The sequence below is a fragment of the Lygodium microphyllum genome, chromosome 10, assembly GCF_053477565.2.
Source record: "Lygodium microphyllum isolate KBCC chromosome 10, Lygodium_microphyllum_v1.1.10, whole genome shotgun sequence".
NCBI classification, from domain to species: Eukaryota; Viridiplantae; Streptophyta; class Polypodiopsida; order Schizaeales; family Lygodiaceae; genus Lygodium; species Lygodium microphyllum.
The window spans coordinates 123044038-123063449 of NC_141144.1; the positions used below are offsets into that span (position 1 = coordinate 123044038).

Here is a 19412-nt window from a genome sequence, read left to right on the forward strand (position 1 = left end):
AAAAGATCATAAATTTCCTTCAATTGCTCAAAAATAAATTTAACTCAATTTATTAGACTAATATTTGAATAATCAAGCAAGAGGGGGTCTCATTTTTCATAACCAAGCATATATCTGCTATAAAGTCATATTACTATAGTAAATGTCACTAGAAACAAGATATTTGTACGAGGTTGCAATGATATACTCTATAAGGGCTAACTAAACATTGAATGAAGAAAACAAAAGCAAAATAACTTAGGAATTCCCAATACCATTCTAAGTTTGGAACAAATATTCGAGGTATGGTATGGATAGCACAAATACAAGTCCTTAATACTTACACATGCATACTCAAATTGGAAAATTTTCTAAAATCCTAACCTAATAAGCAAATTATTGTTATTTCATGTTGCCTATGTGATTTTTGTGAGCATTTGTAGGTTTTAAATTACCCAAAGTGTTCCTTAATCTAAGGGTCTCAAAAGATAAAGAGGGAAAATACATGCAAGCTTCAAGTCCCACTTGGCACACACACCAAACTTGTCACCAAAACGTACATGGCCAAAAGACAACCCAACGAAAAATAAGGGCGGTAACATGCCAATATATATTTGATGCAACACATTCTCTCCACACTCTCTTGAATAGCTCTACAGATGTTTGAGGGTGTTTGGTCCCCAACTATAATAAGCTTGAGTACCACCTGATTACTCCCATTCATGGCCAAGTGCCTGATCAATGTGGCAATTGGAAGGCGCATATGCATGCACAGGTCCCAAAATGTCGCCTAGGACTCAATACTAAGGCAGAGGTGTGGTTTATCATGTTTACACTTAAACAATGATTGCATCAAAATCATAAATGATGTAGCAACATTTGTATCAACTTCTATTGCGAACGGGAGAAAGTTATTGTGGTTGTAGATGTGGTATACTTTTGTGGCTCAACATGCTAGACATGCAGTTGGAGCATTGTTACAAGTGGGCAGCTTGTGACACATCAAAGCAAGTCATGATGCAAAGCACAAAGAACTTTCACAATGAAATCTTGCAAGCAGAGCAAAGCCGCTGTGCCACATGAGGCATGCAGTGTTTGCCACCATAGTATAGACTATAGTGCAGCACCATCACCAAGAATGACCACCCTTCTTTTCCAAATGTATGCATATACATTAAACTAAAAAAAGTTACAACAGTTGTCACAGCATTGTTTACCCAGAGGGTGAACCTCCAAGTAAAAGAGGCGGCTTCTCTGTACTTGCCTCAGGCTTCTCTATACTTTCGTCAGCCTTTGATTCTCGTGGTGCAGCCCAAGCTCGTAGAGGAGGGTCGAAAATCTTACCAGCCACATCCGGTGGAGGCTCATCTTCACCAGGCAAAGCTACCAGACCATTTTGCCGGAGGGATGAAGGCTCATTGTAGCATGCTTGCCACAAGGAATCAAGTAGTGCTCGCTCCTCCTTCACAGTAGCCAGCTCCTCTGGCTTCATCAACTGTAAATTTTCAATCTGAGACTCTAAAGCCTGCCTAAGCTGGCCACTACTTTCTGAGCCAGGTCTGTCTAGCATCATGTTTCCGGTCTGAGCAATCTCTACAAGACTATGCATTGCTGCTTGACGTATATCCCCATCAACATTGTTCACAAGACTTATCAGTAGCCTGACAAAACCCAGCTCCAATGCAACACTGCTATCATTAGGGTTCTCATGCAAGAGGTATTGCAAAACCTGGAGACCTTTCCTGCAGCGATAAAAAGGGTCAGCCCCATCACGACAGAAACTGCAACTGAAACCAAAACCTTTAGTCCTCGTGTGCAATGGTTCAAATACATGCAGAAGCTCAGTGAGAAAAATGCACACACACAGAGCTTGGTTGAACAAAATGACAGACGGGTGCAGCTAAAAGGATAACCCCACTAGAAATCGGAACACAAGTATTGTCTTTCCAAATCAGAAGGGAAACCCAGTAAAAATTTTGTGTTTTCATACCTAAATTCATAGGCCTTTCAGAGATAGGAGCTGACTGCTAGTATTATTGCTTGATTCATCTAGACTACAAGATATTGTCATGTATACATCTTCAGGATGTAAATACTGCAGAGACTTTCCAGGAAGATGGAAAATGACATTAGGAGAGACCCCTTTTTACTTACAATTCCGGCACCTTCCATTTGGGGTCCCACATGATTTGGCACAACACACTTAGCCTTGTAAACTAGACTTCTCCTTATCTTTGGTGAACTATTGTATCATTGAACTTCTATATAGGACTTTTTTTGGTAACTTTACCTTGGAACAATTTTACATGTCCATTGATAGATTTTTATTTATAATTTATACAGCCTTTTATGGGTAAAGCTAAAATTATAGGCTGACACAGTCAAATGAGAATTTTTTGGCCACACTGGTTTAAATGCATTCCACCTCCTGTCATGGGCCAAGCACTTCAAATTTATGCTTTCTAATGTTTTCAAACTTCCCTTAGATCCTCTAGGCCCTAGGGGAATTCACTTGGATTCTCATTATATTTGACAAGGTAAGAGTTTTGTTAAAACCTTCAAGCATGGACCTTCACATTTACAGATTTGCACTATGCTTGCATTCATATAATGCATGACTTTAGGACCCAAGAACAAACAAACAAAGAAGAAATGAAGGAAGAAGATATAATGTCCACTAGATGACAAATTGGCCTATGAGACAAATCAATAAACAAAAAGTTCATATCTTGACTATCATGGTAAACTTGAAAAGAAGAAACTAATTTGAGTCAAAAATTCATCCATGTCAACTAACAAGTTATCAAGAACAAAGCCATCTAGTCCCCAACATCTGAAGGATTACCTAGTCCATGTCAACTAACAAGTTATCAATAACAAAGCCATCTAGTCCCCAACATCTGAAGGATTTGTGTCTCATATGGGCATGGTAGTCTGTGTCTATATACTCTAAAGAAAATGAAATGTCTGATCTTGGATAAGGCTCAGACCATAGATAGCAAGCTGAAAATGTTGTTGTTGGGCAAGATGCAAGGCCTTCAAGGCATAATGAGGTTGATGACCAGCAAAAGCATCTATTGGTCCTATTATCATTACTGTACTAATTTCTGTAGGTTTTTGTAATTTAAGTAAGATTGTTATGGCAGAGGAATTTGATGACCAGTTCAAGAATTGGATGAGAACAGCAGCAAATCTCTTTGTTGAATTGGCAAAAGGATTCTCAATTTACCCAATTTTTTAATGCTTCGAAGGGCAATAAAGGCAAGAAGAAGAGATGAATTTTTGATAATGCATGGATGATTGTGCATCACAAAGCAATTATCACTGAAAGTCGTGCTCCTCCATATGCAGGACACAGAGGTATTGATGCCACGGTCAAGGTAGTGGAACATTTCTTTTATTGGCCAGCTTTCAAGCATGATGTAGAACAGTTTGTCATGGCATGCATCGTATGTTAGAAGGTAAAGCATGATAGGAAAAAGATGTCGGATTTATTGCAGCCCTTGCCTATTCCAGATAGGCCTTGGCATAGCATTGCAATGGACTTTATTTTTGAACTTCCTAAGATATCTATAGGAAATGATGGGATATGAACTATCATTTACAGGTTTAGCAAACAAGCCCATTTCATTCTGGTGAGGAAGAAAATAAATGCTAATCATATGGCATGATTGTTTTTGCAATACATCTTTAAGTATCATGGTATGCCAGAGTTGATCATCAGTGATCAAGACCCTCAAATAACCAGTTTATTTTGGAAGGGGTTATTTGAGAATATGGCTACCACGCTAAAGCTCTCATTATCTTTCTATCTGCAGACAGATGGTCAATCTGAGGAAACAAATTCCACAATGTTGGATCCTGTGAGATGCTATGTTTCAAACCACAAGACAGAGTGGGAGTAGTATTTTCCCTCGAGTGAGTTTGCCTATAACAAAACAATGCATAGTTCCACTAGCAAAGCTCCATTGAGGTGGTTGAGGGTAGCAAGAAGATATCACCTATCAAGCAAACTAAGGATAAAATCTTTGAGATTGATCATTATGTGGAAAACCTAGATGCAACCTATGCAAAGATAAAGTATACACTTCAGAGATCCTAAGAAAAGTAAAAGAGGGTAGTTGATCCCCACAAATGTACTTCGCAATTTATAGAGGGCGATTATGTATTGCAGCGTTTTGAAAAGGCAAGACTGAAAAAGATGAAAGGAAGAGAAAGACACTATTTGAAGTTGCGTATGAGATATTATGGCCCCTTACCAAGTGTTGGAGAAGATTAGCAATGTGGCATTTTGACTGAAATTACATCCACATTGGCGGATACACAATGCCTTTTGTGTCAGTTTGTTGAGGTCTTTTCATGGTGATGTGTCAAAGGATATGTTAGCTAAAATTCAGCCTGAGATTGAGGAGCTAGATGAGATTTTGATACTCTAGCAGATTTTGGCACATAAGGAAAGAAAGGTCAAAGGTAAAGTTTCGAGGAGATACTTCGTGAAATTTCAAAATTATTCACCAATGGATGCCAAATGGATGGAAGAGGATGACTTTGCAAACCATCCTCACTTGTAACAACTTTATCTAGATGCCTTTCAGTTAGAGCCGACATTAGTTTAAGCTCAGTCAGATTCAACAGAGCCTGATGCTCAAGGGGAAGGTAGCACTTCCACTCCGCCAGTTGTGGACAACTCTTGTATGTAGTGGATCTTAGATGTATTCAACATACATCCAAGGTATTGTGCTAACAGTATGTTTGCCATAAGGTCAATACTTAGTGTACTAGTCACTGTGAGATGTATGCAGATGGGTATAAGTTTCACCCAAGCACTGGAACTATACTTTTGTATCAGCTTATAATTAGTTTGGCATGAAATTTGCCTCAATTTTGAGACAAAAATTCTGATCAGTTTCAACCCAATTTTTATCAATTTGAGAACCATTTATGGTCACTTTTGGAATCAATTTTTTGCATTGATTGCTGGTCAGCTTTTGCAACGAGTTTGTGATAAGTTTGGGGTCACATTTGCAGCAGTTTGTGATCAGTTCTTAGATCAGCAAGTGATCAGTTTATGATCAACTAAGCTTAGTTTTCAATGGTTTACAGGTGGTTCCACGAACAGCGTTAGTAAATGCCATTGATAGTTTCAGCCATGCTTTATGCTGAGTTAATGCCATTGATAGTTTCTAGCAACATTTCCGGATTGATTTTCAATTGTATGTTATGTATATGCTGGCTGGAAATTTTCTATGGGTTTCAGCATGTAGCATGGTTGGACAACAGTGTGCAATGTTGTGACTTTGATGCCTTATGAAAATTCTAGTGCAATATGCTTTTCCTTTGGCACAATGCAGTGCAATCGAGGATGATTGCAAGGATGTCAAGGGGGAGATCTATCACAAGGACGTAAAATTTTGGGATGCTTTAATATTGCTGATAACATTTGATTAAGTTATTAATCAAATGTGCAAGGTTCTTTAGCACATGTAATGCAGATGGCGGTTATATCATGGTAACAGGCCAACGACCTCGAGGATGCAATGGGTGTCAAAGATAAAAGTTGTGATAAGTTATGCTGACTGGGTATTGGTGGTCAGTTGGGAATGAGATGTGATCCTAGGACAATGGTTCGACCAATAAGGGTTAGTGGCGACACTAGGGACTAGCATTAATTAATTAATTAATGCCAATCTAAAGGTCAACTGAGATTGGGGACTACTTCAGGCTGCAAATGGCCTAGCCAATTAAATTATGGATGGGCACATTTAATTTTGGACAAGGTCAGAAGGGCTAAATTTAAAATTAATTAAATGGCTAGATAATGCTGGAAAATGGATTAGGAGGCTACCACTTGGCAAAAATGCCCATGCAAGACTGAAAAATGTCTTCGAAGGCTGGAGAGAGGCATCCAATGCATTCAGCTTGCAAGAGGAAGGGAGAAGATGTTGTTGGTCAAATCTACACTCATTGGAGAAACTTTTGAGGCAGCCAAGGGCAAGAGAAGGCCAATCAGCAACAGGCGACAGCAATTTTGAGGCTTCTTGGAGCTGGCGACAACAATTGATGGCTGGTGACAACAAATTTTGGCATCCCTAGATATAAGTGACAACTCTTGGGCAATATTTGACAGGGTGCAACCAATCTAAAGGGTTTCTCTGCGAAGAATTCCTCAATTTCTCTCTCTTCTGGCATTCTCTCACCTTCTCCAACTCGTACTCAACCAATCTCAGCATTTCTCACCCTTTTTGATCAAATTTCAGTCAATTTTGGTGGATAGCAGAGGGATCTCTATTGTAAACCCTAAGTTTCTGTAGAAATTAGGGTTTGACAACCACCTCGGGATCCCGGCCAATTGGTGAAGGCATCATATATTGAACTCAACACCTGAAATTTGTATAATTGTCAGGGAACCAGCCCATTCTTTGTAATTTAGGGCAGCATTTGGCCAATTGGTGGTCCCATTTGTGTAAGTCTTGGATGGAAAATCAAGGGGCAATGGGCCTGAATTGATTGTTGATTGTTGCTACAGCAAAGAGGCTTTTTTGGAACAGCAAAAGAGATTGTAAATCTCAACTTGTACTCATTCCATTAGCAATCAAGTTAACGACACATCGAAAGGGGCACTAGTTTTAGGGCCAACATGGTGTCCAATGTTCGAGATTATTAAGGTAATTTGTGTGTTTCAAGTTATATTCATTTGCCGATTGTTGTAGTTAAGTGCTTAATCAAGGAATTACCACCCTTTTCAAGAAGGAAGGTTGGTTACACTAGCAGGCACCGGCACCGTGCATGGAGTCATAGGGGGTTGCCCTAGTTTTTATGCAGGTCATTCTATTTACAATGTTGACCAAAATTTAAGAGGAGTTTCAGGCTATTATGGACCGTAAGGTCTTCAAATCAGAAGCTCAATGGGGAAAATAACCGCATTTGGCACCTAATGATGCTTGCAATACTAGTGTCTTATGATTTGGCAAAACTCATGACCGAGGCTATAGACCATTAGGCTATTATGAACCGTAAGGTCTTTGGACTAGAAGCTCAATGGAGAGAATTACCACATTTGGCACCTAATGATGCTTGCCATACTAGTGTCTTATGATTTGGCAGAACTCGTGACCGAGGCTATAGACCGTCTTGCAACCCGTGATGCCTCCAAGCTTTCTACAGATGAAAAAGCCGAGTTGATAAAGGTACAAGCACATTGGGACAAATTGAATGCTCGCCTCTCTCTCTCTCTCTCTCTCTCTCTCTCTCTCTCTCTCTCTCTCTCCAATCATCATTTTACAATCAAATGATTGTGATGAAGCAGGTTCTCAAGCTACAGTTGGTACAATGAATTCTCTCAAATGGAGTTATGCATTTTTCCTGTCACTTTTGAGCACGTTCGATAGTCACCATTTGACGAGCAAGTTGAAAATTAGTAAAGCAATAAATTATGCCATGTGGCCAGCCAGGATGATTATCGCTGATTATTTTACTGGTTATTGCAGTACTTGGCAGTTTTTCGATCAGGTTGGCCAGTTTGCTGGACGCTTGGATTATCTTATTGCTTCTTTTCCTCCTATTTAGGCTCCAATGGCAGGAGCATGCCTTCATCACTTATCTTTTCACATATTGGAGAAAGAGACCAGCTCCAGGAGATACTTCGACAATCCCTTGTATATCTACCTTCTACATTTCAGCATTCATTGCCTACAGATTTCTGCGTTCTTCAGTCTCTCTCTCTCCCCCCCCCCCCCAAATTGAGAAACCCTTCACCCGCAGTTTGCGTTTTTACATTTTTGAGTTTTGTGTTTAGGGTTTGTAGCCCCAAAAAGGGGCGCCATCCTAGATTGATTGTGCCTATTTATAGGCCACTCTCTCATTCATTCCTTAGGGCTGATTCATTCAATCCGTCACCTCTTCTCTCCAACCTCTCCACTACCCTCACACCCCTTCAGGAGGACATTGCAGTTCGTGGTTCGTGGCTGTCTTCATCATCTTCCTTGTGCTACGGCACCCTTGTTCCCTTGTATCACATTCACTCCATAATTTAGAACTTCATCATTCCATTCTCATTAAAGTTTCTTCTCTCTTCTCTTCTCTTCTCCATGTTTGCAGAGTTCACTCTGTGTTCCTCCCCGCAAACCCTACTGTCTCGCTGGTACGCCATCTTTTGACATGGTATCAAAGTTGGATCTGCTCAAACAGCAGCAAAGATCCTCCACTCCAGTGAAGGTAAAGACCGGTAGCGGGTTTAGCATCTACTTCTCTTCTTCTTCCGCTGCATCAAAATCTCGTTTTTTGCAAGTTTCAGGTGTTTTCAGCTTGTTGCCCACACCCCTTTTGTGGAGGACATCACAATCTCAACTGTCCCTTGCTGTCATCTACAGTCTGGCGCTTGTTTCCAACCTTCCACCCGCAGTTTGCAGCTATTTACAGCAGAGCAACTGTTGCTGATTACACTCCATTCAAAAAACGTCTCATTTTTGCAGATTTCAGGTATTTCAATTTGCTGCCCACACCCGGGATGCGGAGGACATCGCGGTCCAAGCTGGCCATTGTTGTCTACAACAGTTTGGCACCTGTTTCCAGCCTATCACACACTATTCAGAGCTGATTTCAGCATATTGACTGTAGCTGCTGTTTTTCCTGCGTGTTTAGTCTTTCTCTCCTGCAGCCTACTTTTTAGTCTTTCTCTCTCCTGCAGCCTGCGTTTTTAGTCTTTCTCTCTCCTGCAAGTTGTCATGCCTACATTTTTTATCTTTCTCTCCTGTAGGCTGTCTTGTCTGCGTTTTTAGTCTTTCTCTCTCCTACAAGCTGTCCTACCTGCGTTTTTAGTCTCTCTCCTCACCTGCGTTTCTCTATTGGTTGCAACCTCTTACTGCTGGTCGCATCCTCCTCCCACTGGTAGCTCACTTTCAGCCCTTCCAATGCCCTCCTACCCCTTGAGGCGAACATTGTGGTTTATGCTTCACACTGCCCTCACACTCCTTGAGGCGAACATTGCGGGTCGTGGTTCATGGTGGCTGATCTCTTCCTTCTTCAGTAAGGTACACCGCTATCCATGGCTTCTTTACCAACAGATGTCCAGACTACTAGGTGCTCCTACTGTGGCATCACTGGACACGCCACCAATGCTTGCCAACTTCGACCTTTGCTCCCCACCCCCCCGGAGTATATGCATCTTCCACCAAGCACTCCTTGTGCTACCTCTCCTTTCTGGGGCACAGAGATCGTTCTACATCGGCTATCAGAGTACTATGCTAAAGGCAATAAGATGCATCTAATGCGCACTAAGTCCTTTCGAGCACATGGAGGATCGATCGGCGCTATGACCTCCTAGAGATCGTCGCAATGTCAACAGCAGTCTTCTCCCACTTATTTTCAGGTACAGTGGCTTCCACGACCTACGGTTCTACAATCTGCTCCATCGAGACACAGTGATTGTTCGATATTGTCTCCTCGTCAATCCGCTTCTTCGAGAGACAGTGGCTACTCGACTCCTTCCTCTTCTTCGGCTACCCAGTCTGCTCCACTGAGCAACAGTGACAATTGCCCAGCTCTTGCTCATTCTGAACCCCACCCTTCCCCACCCTCGACTACTCAGGTTCGAGAGGCTACCTCTGGAAGCTCTTTGGCACCCCAGATACCTTCTTCAGCAGGACCGATGGCACTTCCTTCGTCATCAAACATTTCGGAGTCCGTGATCCATGAGTTTTTGGATTCCCTAACTACTTCAGAGGGGGATTCAGAGGGGGATGCTATTTCTTTGTCCTCAAAGGGGGCATCTACTTCTTCTTCGACTTCAACGGGGGCCCGTCCACCTCCCACCTCAGAGGGGGAACCTACTCCACATGAAGTTCTTCACCCATCCTCTACTTTCTTGGGGTGGCTATCTTCGACCAGGTCATCTCTTCTACTGATACCCAAGATCTTCAGGTACCACCTAGATCGAGACCTCAGAGGTTCAGCCGCGACTTTATGACGAGGCCTTTGTATTCCTTCCAGCATGGATACACGGAGCTAGTGGCTTCTCTCCCAAGGTTGTGTTTCAGGTTCTCCAGTTCACTCTGTCTACTAATCTTTACTGCAAGTTCCCTTTCCGATGGAAATCTTGGATCTTTGGGATTCCCTACATCTTCTTCCTCCTCTTCTGTTCTTGCCTTGGTCACTTGGTTAGCATGGAGCCAACTCCCACGATCGAGTATGGGCATATCCTTATGGTTCTCGACACCACACAAAGTCCGACATTCCTCCTATGCATTGCATGTTTTCATCATCTTTGTACTAGGGCGCTTGGGCAAGTGAACAATTTCCCCACGAGAGACACTCTCCGAGTGGCACCTGCTACATGAGCATTCTTCAACATGTAGCATTGCATCTCCACCTCACTCTTCTCTTCTTCCCCTTTTTGGGCCTGAGAGGGGGTGTTGAGAAACCCTTCACCCACAGTTTGTGTTTTTGCATTTCTGCGTTTTGTGTTTAGGGTTTGCAGCCCCAAAAAGGAACACTATCCTAGACTGATTGTGCCTATTTATAGGCCACTCTCTCACTCATTCCTTATGACTGATTCATTCAGTCCGTTACCTCTTCTCTCCAGCCTCTCCACTACCCTCATACCCCTTTAGGAGAACATTGCGGTTCGTGGTTCGTGGCTGTCTTCATCATCTTCCTTGTGCTACGGCATCCTTATTCCCTTGTATCACATTCACTCCATGATTCAGAACTTCATTATTCCATTCTCATCAAAGTTTCTTCTCTCTTCTCCATGTTTTCCAAGTTCACTCCGTGTTCCTCCCGCCTAACCCTACTGTCTCGCTAGTACATCATCTTTTGACTCCCCACTTTCTCTCATGCTAATTGTCTTTCAGTCTTGTCCATACACTTCCACATTCACTGCACTCTGACAACTAAAGATAGTAAGTTTTGACATAGGTGGAGAATAATACAATTCATTTTTGTGTGGAGCAAGGGATTCATGAAGAATATGCCAACACCAATACTCCTCTTCACTTTGTTGGTGGTAATCAGCAACTTTTTGCATAAAAGGCCCTGCATTTTGATCTACACCAAAATTTCTACTTGTTGTCCATATTGTGTGCCTTGTCCAAGATTAGGCATTGCATCTTCTTCTTCCCCTTGTTAATATTCAAACTGAGAGGTATCATCATTCTTGATCCTCTTGCTGTAATTGCTCAGCTGTAAACAATTTCGGCACAAAGGTAAAGCTTCTACTCAAGCCCACCTATTCAAAAAGTTTGATGGTAATGACCTATTTAACTCTAATTACAGCAAGCAAATAAATTCACATAGACTGAAATGCAAATGTTACCACTTAATCTTGGATTGTGTATCCTTGTGCAAGTCGCAGTGTCTAGCTGCCTATGCCATGGTGAATCTCCCAACGGATGTAGTGAAAATGACCACTAGGTAGACATATGAGTCCAAAACCTCCACCTATCTAGCTTCTCCTCACTAAGGGCAATGTGTGGAATATAAGGATCTTGGTTTTCCCAAGATTAACCATCAACTCACACTGTGTACAAATGTCATGAAGGGCATGGAGATGATGTTGTAGACAATCCTGTGATTCAAAGACCATAACAATATCATTAGCATAAAGCATAATAGAGTCCAATATAACTACTAACTCCACCCCATCATCTCCTCCTCATTATATGATCTATCTCATCGATGCAGAGACCGAAGAGTGTAGGTGACGAAGTGTGAGAGTGCACTGCAGAAGAAGGAATACGAACACGGAGGGAGAGAAAGAGAGAAAGCAAAAAATAAGGAAGAGAAATCTGCACTGACTGAAATGAATGCTGAATACAAACGGGAAGGCGGAAGGAGACTGATCAGTCCCTACACGCAGCCCACCGCGTCAGTGAGGGCACCAAATCAGGCTGATGATGATGGCAGCACCACCACGGGGGAGAAGGAGTGTCGGAATCTGCAAGAAGACAAGTGATCAAGTGGGGAGGGGGGCTGCCTATAAATAGGCACAAGGACAAACCCTAAAAATGCCCTAAAATGGGCACCCCACATCAGTGACCAAAAAAGTGGCCGGGCAGCCAGTGGCTGCCCACTAAAAGAGGCCAAAAAGAAATACACATCCTAAGACAGCCAGTCGAGAGTGACTAGCCTCCCCCATCATAACACATGACAGACATGTCAGACCTCCTAATGTCCTCGTCTCACTCAGATTGAGGCTCACAAGCAGGAGATGACAAGCCATGACAAACATGACTGCTAACACTAAGGACATCCGTACATTAGTCCAATGGTACTAGACATTGTGTTTGAAAGTTCTCTTGGGGTCACACCAACCATGATGTATGGTGCATCTATTTGGACCATAGCTTGGTTACATACCTATGGACATAGATTGAGAGACCATAGATCATCATGCTCTCATGGACCATCCGCAACAAACCATCAATACCACATGAGATTATTAGAGTCGAGTTCACTACGCCCTTCGTGATGATGGAGACTCTTTTTGAGACCATCAACTTCATACACAAAGTATGTGGCATGCACCCAAATAGACTATCTAGAAGAGCCATCAAGGCCTCTAGGCACCTAGCTGAGGCAAGACAAGAGACTTCAAGGTATGCGCATGTCAAGCAATGGCTTACAAGATATGGGATCAACATGGACCATCTCCCCCTCTTTTCAATATGACCTTGACTCTCCCTTCATCCACCTCTACCACACAAAGAGAAACTTGGTCATGCAGCAAGACCTTTATACCAATTGTAAATATAGCACACGTGGATTTCGCCCAAGAAGCCCCTCCCCCAAATATGTCATACTACACAGACCACTCCATGAAGACTACAATGGATGGCTTCATTGACAAACTTGGATACCTAGATGTAAACATACCACGCGAGAGGCAAGTTGCCATTGGCTAGATCAAGGTATCCTCTCACTAGCTTGAGATTGAGACCAAGAGGGCAGCCCATATTCCCCGAGCTAAGCAGATTTTAAGCTATGCCAAGAGGAGGTTGAGAGCAAGGAACACTACATCTATAGATGCAGAGCCTATAGCACAATCTGAGCTAGGTAGCCCCTACTATGTGGAGGAGACACCTCCCTTAGACTAGTCATGGAGTCCCCACACTAGCACCACCTAGGCCAGTTCCTAGTTGAGATTCAGAGGCTCTGCACATCACTACTGCTACAGACTGGCACTACACATAAAGGGGGATGTCAGTCACAGCTCACTGATTTCTTCCAGAGAGTGACCATACACATAGCACCCACATAAAGAGGGGTAACAATCCAAAGATCCGAGATCAAAGCAACACACCACCATGGATACAGGGATACCAAATACATGCTACATTAGAGAGAGATGAGAAAGATCCAACAACAACATAAGCAGCAATAACTGACAAAGTCGAGGGCCCAGTCTAGATGCTACCCTTGAACCATTTTATCCCAAATGTATAACACTCTCTATCCACCGATCTTGACTCGGTGGAACTAGATATAGGGATATCATTCTACCATACAGCTAGACATATATTACCTCACCCTCCCATTTTGAAGAAGATTGTGGAGTCATTGCTAGGGTTTGCACTGAGGCAACACCGTGTGTACGACCATGACAGAAGCACAAGGAGACAAACATAGACATAAATGTAAAACTCAAACCCTAAACGTAAAACTAAAAACTCAAACACAAACGGAAGAAGGGATAGAAAAAACACAACACAACTCTGAAGTGAATGAATGTTGTAAATGAATGTAACTGTGTACAGTGTGGCCAAGGGCAAAGCAGTGTGTTGGAGAGTGACATCCACCGGAGATGGATCCCAAGTCTGTGACCACTAGTTGGATTGTAGGAAGAAGAGGATGTTGTAAATGCAAGTGCCAGCTAATGCTGAACATCTAAATGCAAGCAAAGGGAGTGTGGAAGAGGGCAAGCGACAATCAAAGGCTGTAAATGCAGCCAATGAGGAGCTGGCCTAATGACAATAAGCTATCACCTGATGAGGAGAGGCTGACGCAAGCTATGGAAGGCTGGCGCAAAGATGTGTATGCAGTCGCCAAGATGTGGCAGCACCGAACACAAACAGAAGAGGGTTAGAAATCATCGCCAATTCTGATGGAGTGTTAGATGTAGAGGAAGGTGTGGCAGCAATTGATAGGGCTGGACAGCCACGTATGTGGAGGCTAATGGCTGAGATCTGCACTCAAGGGTAAGAAACCTGCACAAAAAGGGACGAGACTGAATGGGGACAGCTTGTCTATCTATAGATGAGAATGGGCCCTCCCAAATTAGGGTTTCACTAAACTCTCAAACCGCGCTCCGTTTTAGGGCTGTTTAAATGGCTATTCAGCATCGAATGCATTTCTTATCTCAACATCCCCTCTTAGGCTCAAAACAGGGTGAAAGAAATGTCAACCGATTTTTCCCAAGGTGTTCCACCCCAAAGTAGCTAGGGCATCAGACAAAGCATGCATCGTGACTACCCAATGGCCTACCAAGAGTACAAAGGCGATGGTTATCTTACCAAGGGAGTCCAAGTAGTCACCCTAGAGAGGACAAGGCATCGGACAAAGGGTGCCTATCGGCTACCCAATGGCCTACCAAGCCCTACAAAGGCGGATGAAACTACAATGAACTTTTTTTTAAAAAAATTACATGAGTGATGGTTAGCGGTCGATTGAGTAGAAGACGAGAGAACGAGAAGGGCTGGTTAGATCCAACCCATCACAAAAACAAACAAGGCACCCATCCACTTGAGGATGTCAATCACGAGGGAATGGTGAGGAAGTAATGGTGGTGTAATGGACAAACCGCCGATGGAAACAACCTAGAATCCACCTAGTGGTGCTTTGCACAATGAGTATGCTACATGCTATGAAATGCTCATGCAATAGGTGCCACTTGGACAGCATCCCTTGAGGGAAAATTATTGACCTGTCCAAGCATCCTACTAAAAAGATGATAAAATCATGCTATACAAAGGGTGAAGGTACAACAAGGTGGGTAAGGCCAATGTCGAAGACAAGCGTTGAAACCTGTAGAATACCAAGAAGAGGAGGAACCCCCTCTCAACCTAGAAGGGCGATATCGAAGGAGAAAGAGCCAAATATTGGTCTTCATGTGGTGCCAAGAATCATGATGAGAAGAAGCATTCCGAATGGAAGAGCTAGATAGAAGTCATTGCCATGATAGCATAAAAAAAGATGTTGTACGATCCGCCTCGGGAGGGGAAGCCTCTGTGCTAGTAGAAGAACAAAACTCTTGGTAAGATGAAACCATGAAGGGAACGGCGTACATCCCATATCTCCAACCCAGGGAGAACTAGACAAACCTGCATGTTAGCCCTGCACTAAAAACAAATTCTACAAAAGAGATCAAGATCTGCAATCACAAAGGTCAGTAGTGAGACACTCTAAAAAAACAAAATTGAAATGAAAATTTAACTGAATGAACAAGTGCAATAATGCAAATGTATATGGGTGGATAAATGCAGTAAAAGACTTGAAAATGAAAGGGAAAAAGACAAAACTCCAATGGACCCGACTCTATAGCCTAAAGTCCTAAGGATGCGATAATAAAAAAAGGCTAAGAGGGTTGTTACCATTGCATACGTCCACTAGTAGGTAATTGCCAATGAAACGTTGACAAGGTGGTGAGGGAGTCCTAGATGAAGGTAAATGTGATGTGGATGCATAAACTGCAATGGGATTAGTGCTAGCAAACCAATCAATCAACCCCTTAGGAGTAGAGTAGGATGGCCGTTGAGGCTGTCCGTGTGACACATATCCAACAGTTGTGGGGCTGAGGAAGTAGATGGGGCAGCAGCGAAAGGCATAGCCCCACTAGACTGTATAGTCAAAGTCATCTCTTGTGGTTTTCTAGGAGGAAAACCTTGGGCCTTAGTACGACACTCCTCGTCTACATGGCCTGACTTCTGGAAGTGTATGCAAAACCTATTTTTCTTAAGAATTTGCTACCAAAGGGGTTGTATATCTTTGTTTCCGTTGGAGGAAGTGGTGTCACCCTTGTTTTGGCTTACCTTCGCATCTTGCGAGTTTTTACCACTAGTGGTTTTCACTCCCGAAGAAGAGACAACCAACCCTTGCCCCTCTAAATAGATGTGAGTGGAGGACTTCTTGTGGACTTGATCATGCAGCTTCATGTAATGCAAGAACTAACACTCAAACTCATAGAAGGTCGATAAACTAGGCAGTGAGATAATGTACTCAATAAAATGGAAGTATTTGTCGGGTAACTGGTCAACCTGACTTTCAAATCGTCCCTTTCCTTAATAGAAAAATCCTAAAGCTCAAAGTCCATGTTTATACGTCGAGTACAATCTTTGGCCGCATAGCAATAGATAAGATGACTCCAACGTTCCGATATGAGAGAAAAGTGTTGTAACTAAGAGTGAAACTCAAGAAGCAAACCTTGCATTAGCTCGACATTGGTTCCAATGCAAGGGAAAAGTGTTGTAACTAAGAGTGAAACTCAAGAAGCAAACCTTGCATTAGCTCGACATTGGTTGTGGCCTTACAAGCTCACCATTGATAGATGTAATCAGGGTGGGCTAGGTGAGGATCATGCATAGACTCGAGACTAATAACAAGTTCCCAAAGACCCCAAGACTCAAGCACTTGCTGTATATAGTTCGACCAAGTAGTGAAATTTGACCCGTTGAAACGAGTCTTGTCCGTGAAGGCCTTCTCGGATGATGCAACAAGAATGGTAGTGCTCAGATAAGGTAGATAGGATAGGTATTGTGAGGGAAAGGAGTACACTTGGGAATGGATCCCAAAGTGCCCACCAAGCATACGAGAAGTGTGAACGGTGGATCCAATTGTTTGCATGGGACGACTAGGCATGGGCAATGTCACTGCATGAGTACCTATTAGCATTTGAGTCATCCCCTGGATTAGGCTGCAGATTGCGCAGGTGCCACGTGGCAGCTTGTAGTGCAATCACACTGTTTTTAGGCATTATTTTATTGCAGTCGGCTGCATTTAATGCAGCCGACTTGTTTATTTTATGCCTCTTATTTCTGCTTTATATAGCAGTCCTCCAGCACATTGTTTACACATTATTTAGTGATTTCAGATTCTGATCTTGAGATCTGTTGGCTGAGACAGACTGTGCTCGAGCTAACGGAGATCGAGGTCATCAAGTCGGAGACATACGTAGATATTTCCTCTGCCCCCTTGTGTATTTCTGCACTCTTATACAACATACTATACCGCATATTTTCTGCGTTTACACTGTCTCCTTCTCTCTCTCTCTCTCCTCTCTGTGTTCACTCTCTCTAAGTCTTTGTCCTACACTTTTGCATCGCTGCACTCTGACAATACCAAGGTGGAGGGATAGAGACACGTGGAGCAAAGGATGGAAATCCCTGCGTCTGAGAGAACATGAAGAGTGTATACCTGGGAGTAGTAAGAGGGATGCCCATGCCTATCACAGCCGTCCCAAGTGAAAAAGATGTGCCTACATGAGGAAAGGTAGAGGGAACTCTGTTAGAGGGTGGCATTCCTTGTATCGAAGCCCCATAGTATGGAGTGACTTGTGGGAAAGGGTAGATGACATTGTTAAGAGGTGGGATCCTCCCTAACAATGCACTGTGATGGAAAGTGGTGGGGAAGTATAAATATGGAATAGAGAATGAGAATGTACTAGAAGCAGAGACAAAAGATCCAATGCCCAATGTGGTAGAGGCGGACGTGGAATCTAAGCCGAGGTTTTGAAATGAGTGTGATATGGCTTCAAAAGAAGAGGGTGGGATGAAAGGGAGAGAACAAGAATAATTGACTTGCTCAGATGAAACAAAAGATGTAGGTATACCTGATGATGAATGTCTGCTTCTTGAGCCCCCTCTATTAAGATTTACAGGAGAACCCCGATAAGATGTCATGGGATCACGAGAAGAAGGTATCTATGACATTGTGATTCGATTACGAGTTGTATTATGTGCCTTGTGCAAAGACTAGCACTCCACAATATCCGTAAGATGCTCTTTATAAGAGCACCATCTCTAATACCATGTGAAGAAAACTACGGAGTCACTGCTAGGGTTTGCATTGACGCAAGACTGAGTGTCATTCCAAGACAAAAGCATAAGGAGACAAACACACACACAGAAAGCAAAACTCAAACCCTAGACTAGCACTCCACAATATCCGTAAGATGCTCTTTATAAGAGCACCATCTCTAATACCATGTGAAGAAAACTACGGAGTCACTGCTAGGGTTTGCATTGACGCAAGACTGAGTGCCATTCCAAGACAAAAGCATAAGGAGACAAACACAGACACAGAAAGCAAAACTCAAACCCTAGACGTAAAACTCAAAACTCAAACACAAACGGAAGAAGGGATAGAAAAAACACAACTCTAAAGCGAATGAATGTTGTAAATGAATGTAAGAGTGTATAGTGTGGCCAAGGGCAGAGCAGTGTGTCAGAGAGTGATGTCCATCGAAAATGGATCCCAAGTCTGTGACCACTAGTCCGAGTGTGGTAAGAAGAAGATGTTATAAACGCAAGTGTCAACTCATGCGCAACACCTAAACGAAAGTAGAGCGAGTGTGAAAGAGGGCTGGCAACAATCAAAGGCTGTAAATGTAGCCAATGAAGAGCCACTTGATGAAGATAAGCTGCTGCCTAATGAGGAGAGGCTGACGCAACCTATGGAAGGTTGGTGCAAAGCTATGTATGCAATCACCAAGATGTGGCAAAGGTGCCGCCTAATGAGGAGAGGTTGATGCAAGCTGTGGAAGGCTAGCGTAAAGTTGTGTATACAATCACCAAGATGTGGCAGCGCCAAACGCAAATAGAAGAGGGTTAGAAACTATTGCCAAGGCTGATCGAGGAGCACTAGATATAGAGGAAGGTGTGGCAGCAATCAATGGGGCTAGACAACCACGTATGTGGGGGCTGATGGCTGAAATATGCACTCAAGGGTAAGAAACCTGCACAAAAAGAGATGAGACTAAATGGGGGTAACCTATCTATTTATAGATGAGAACGGACCCTCCCAAATTAGGGTTTCACTGAACTCTCTTGAATTGCGTCCTAGGGTTTTCATTAAATTAAACTTGTTTTGGGGCTATTTAAGTGGCTAATCAACATGGAATGCATTTCTTAGCTCAACACCCATTGTATCCCTATATAAGCACTATTTTGTTTTGTAGATCATCTTAGCTTTTTTTCACAATACATCACTAACCATTTTTTAGCATAGTACACTTTGATATCTAGTGACAATCTTCATTGTATGTGGCTTTGTCTCATGGGCCAATTTTGGTCGTAGAAGATGTCAATCTCTCCCTCTCTCTCTCTCTCTCTCTCTCTCTCTCTATCCTCCCCTCACTTGCATGGGCAAGCTTTGCCAAGTGGCAACCTTTCTAATCCATTTTCCAAGCAATTTCCAACATTATTAGATGAATTTTCAGAATATTA

At 42.8% G+C, this 19412-nt stretch overlaps 1 protein-coding gene across 1 annotated transcript in view; it reads right to left on the minus strand.

Annotated features, from left to right (window-relative positions):
- Nucleotides 1-641: 641 nt before the first annotated feature.
- LOC148030519 (uncharacterized) overlaps nucleotides 642-19412 on the minus strand; it is a 46933-nt gene continuing 28162 nt past the window's right edge. Inside the window, exon 6 of the mRNA XM_087686860.1 lies at nucleotides 642-1721. Coding sequence (XP_087542986.1) covers nucleotides 1193-1721 — 529 coding nt within the window. The 3' untranslated portion in view covers nucleotides 642-1192. The remainder of the gene's footprint in view (nucleotides 1722-19412) is intronic.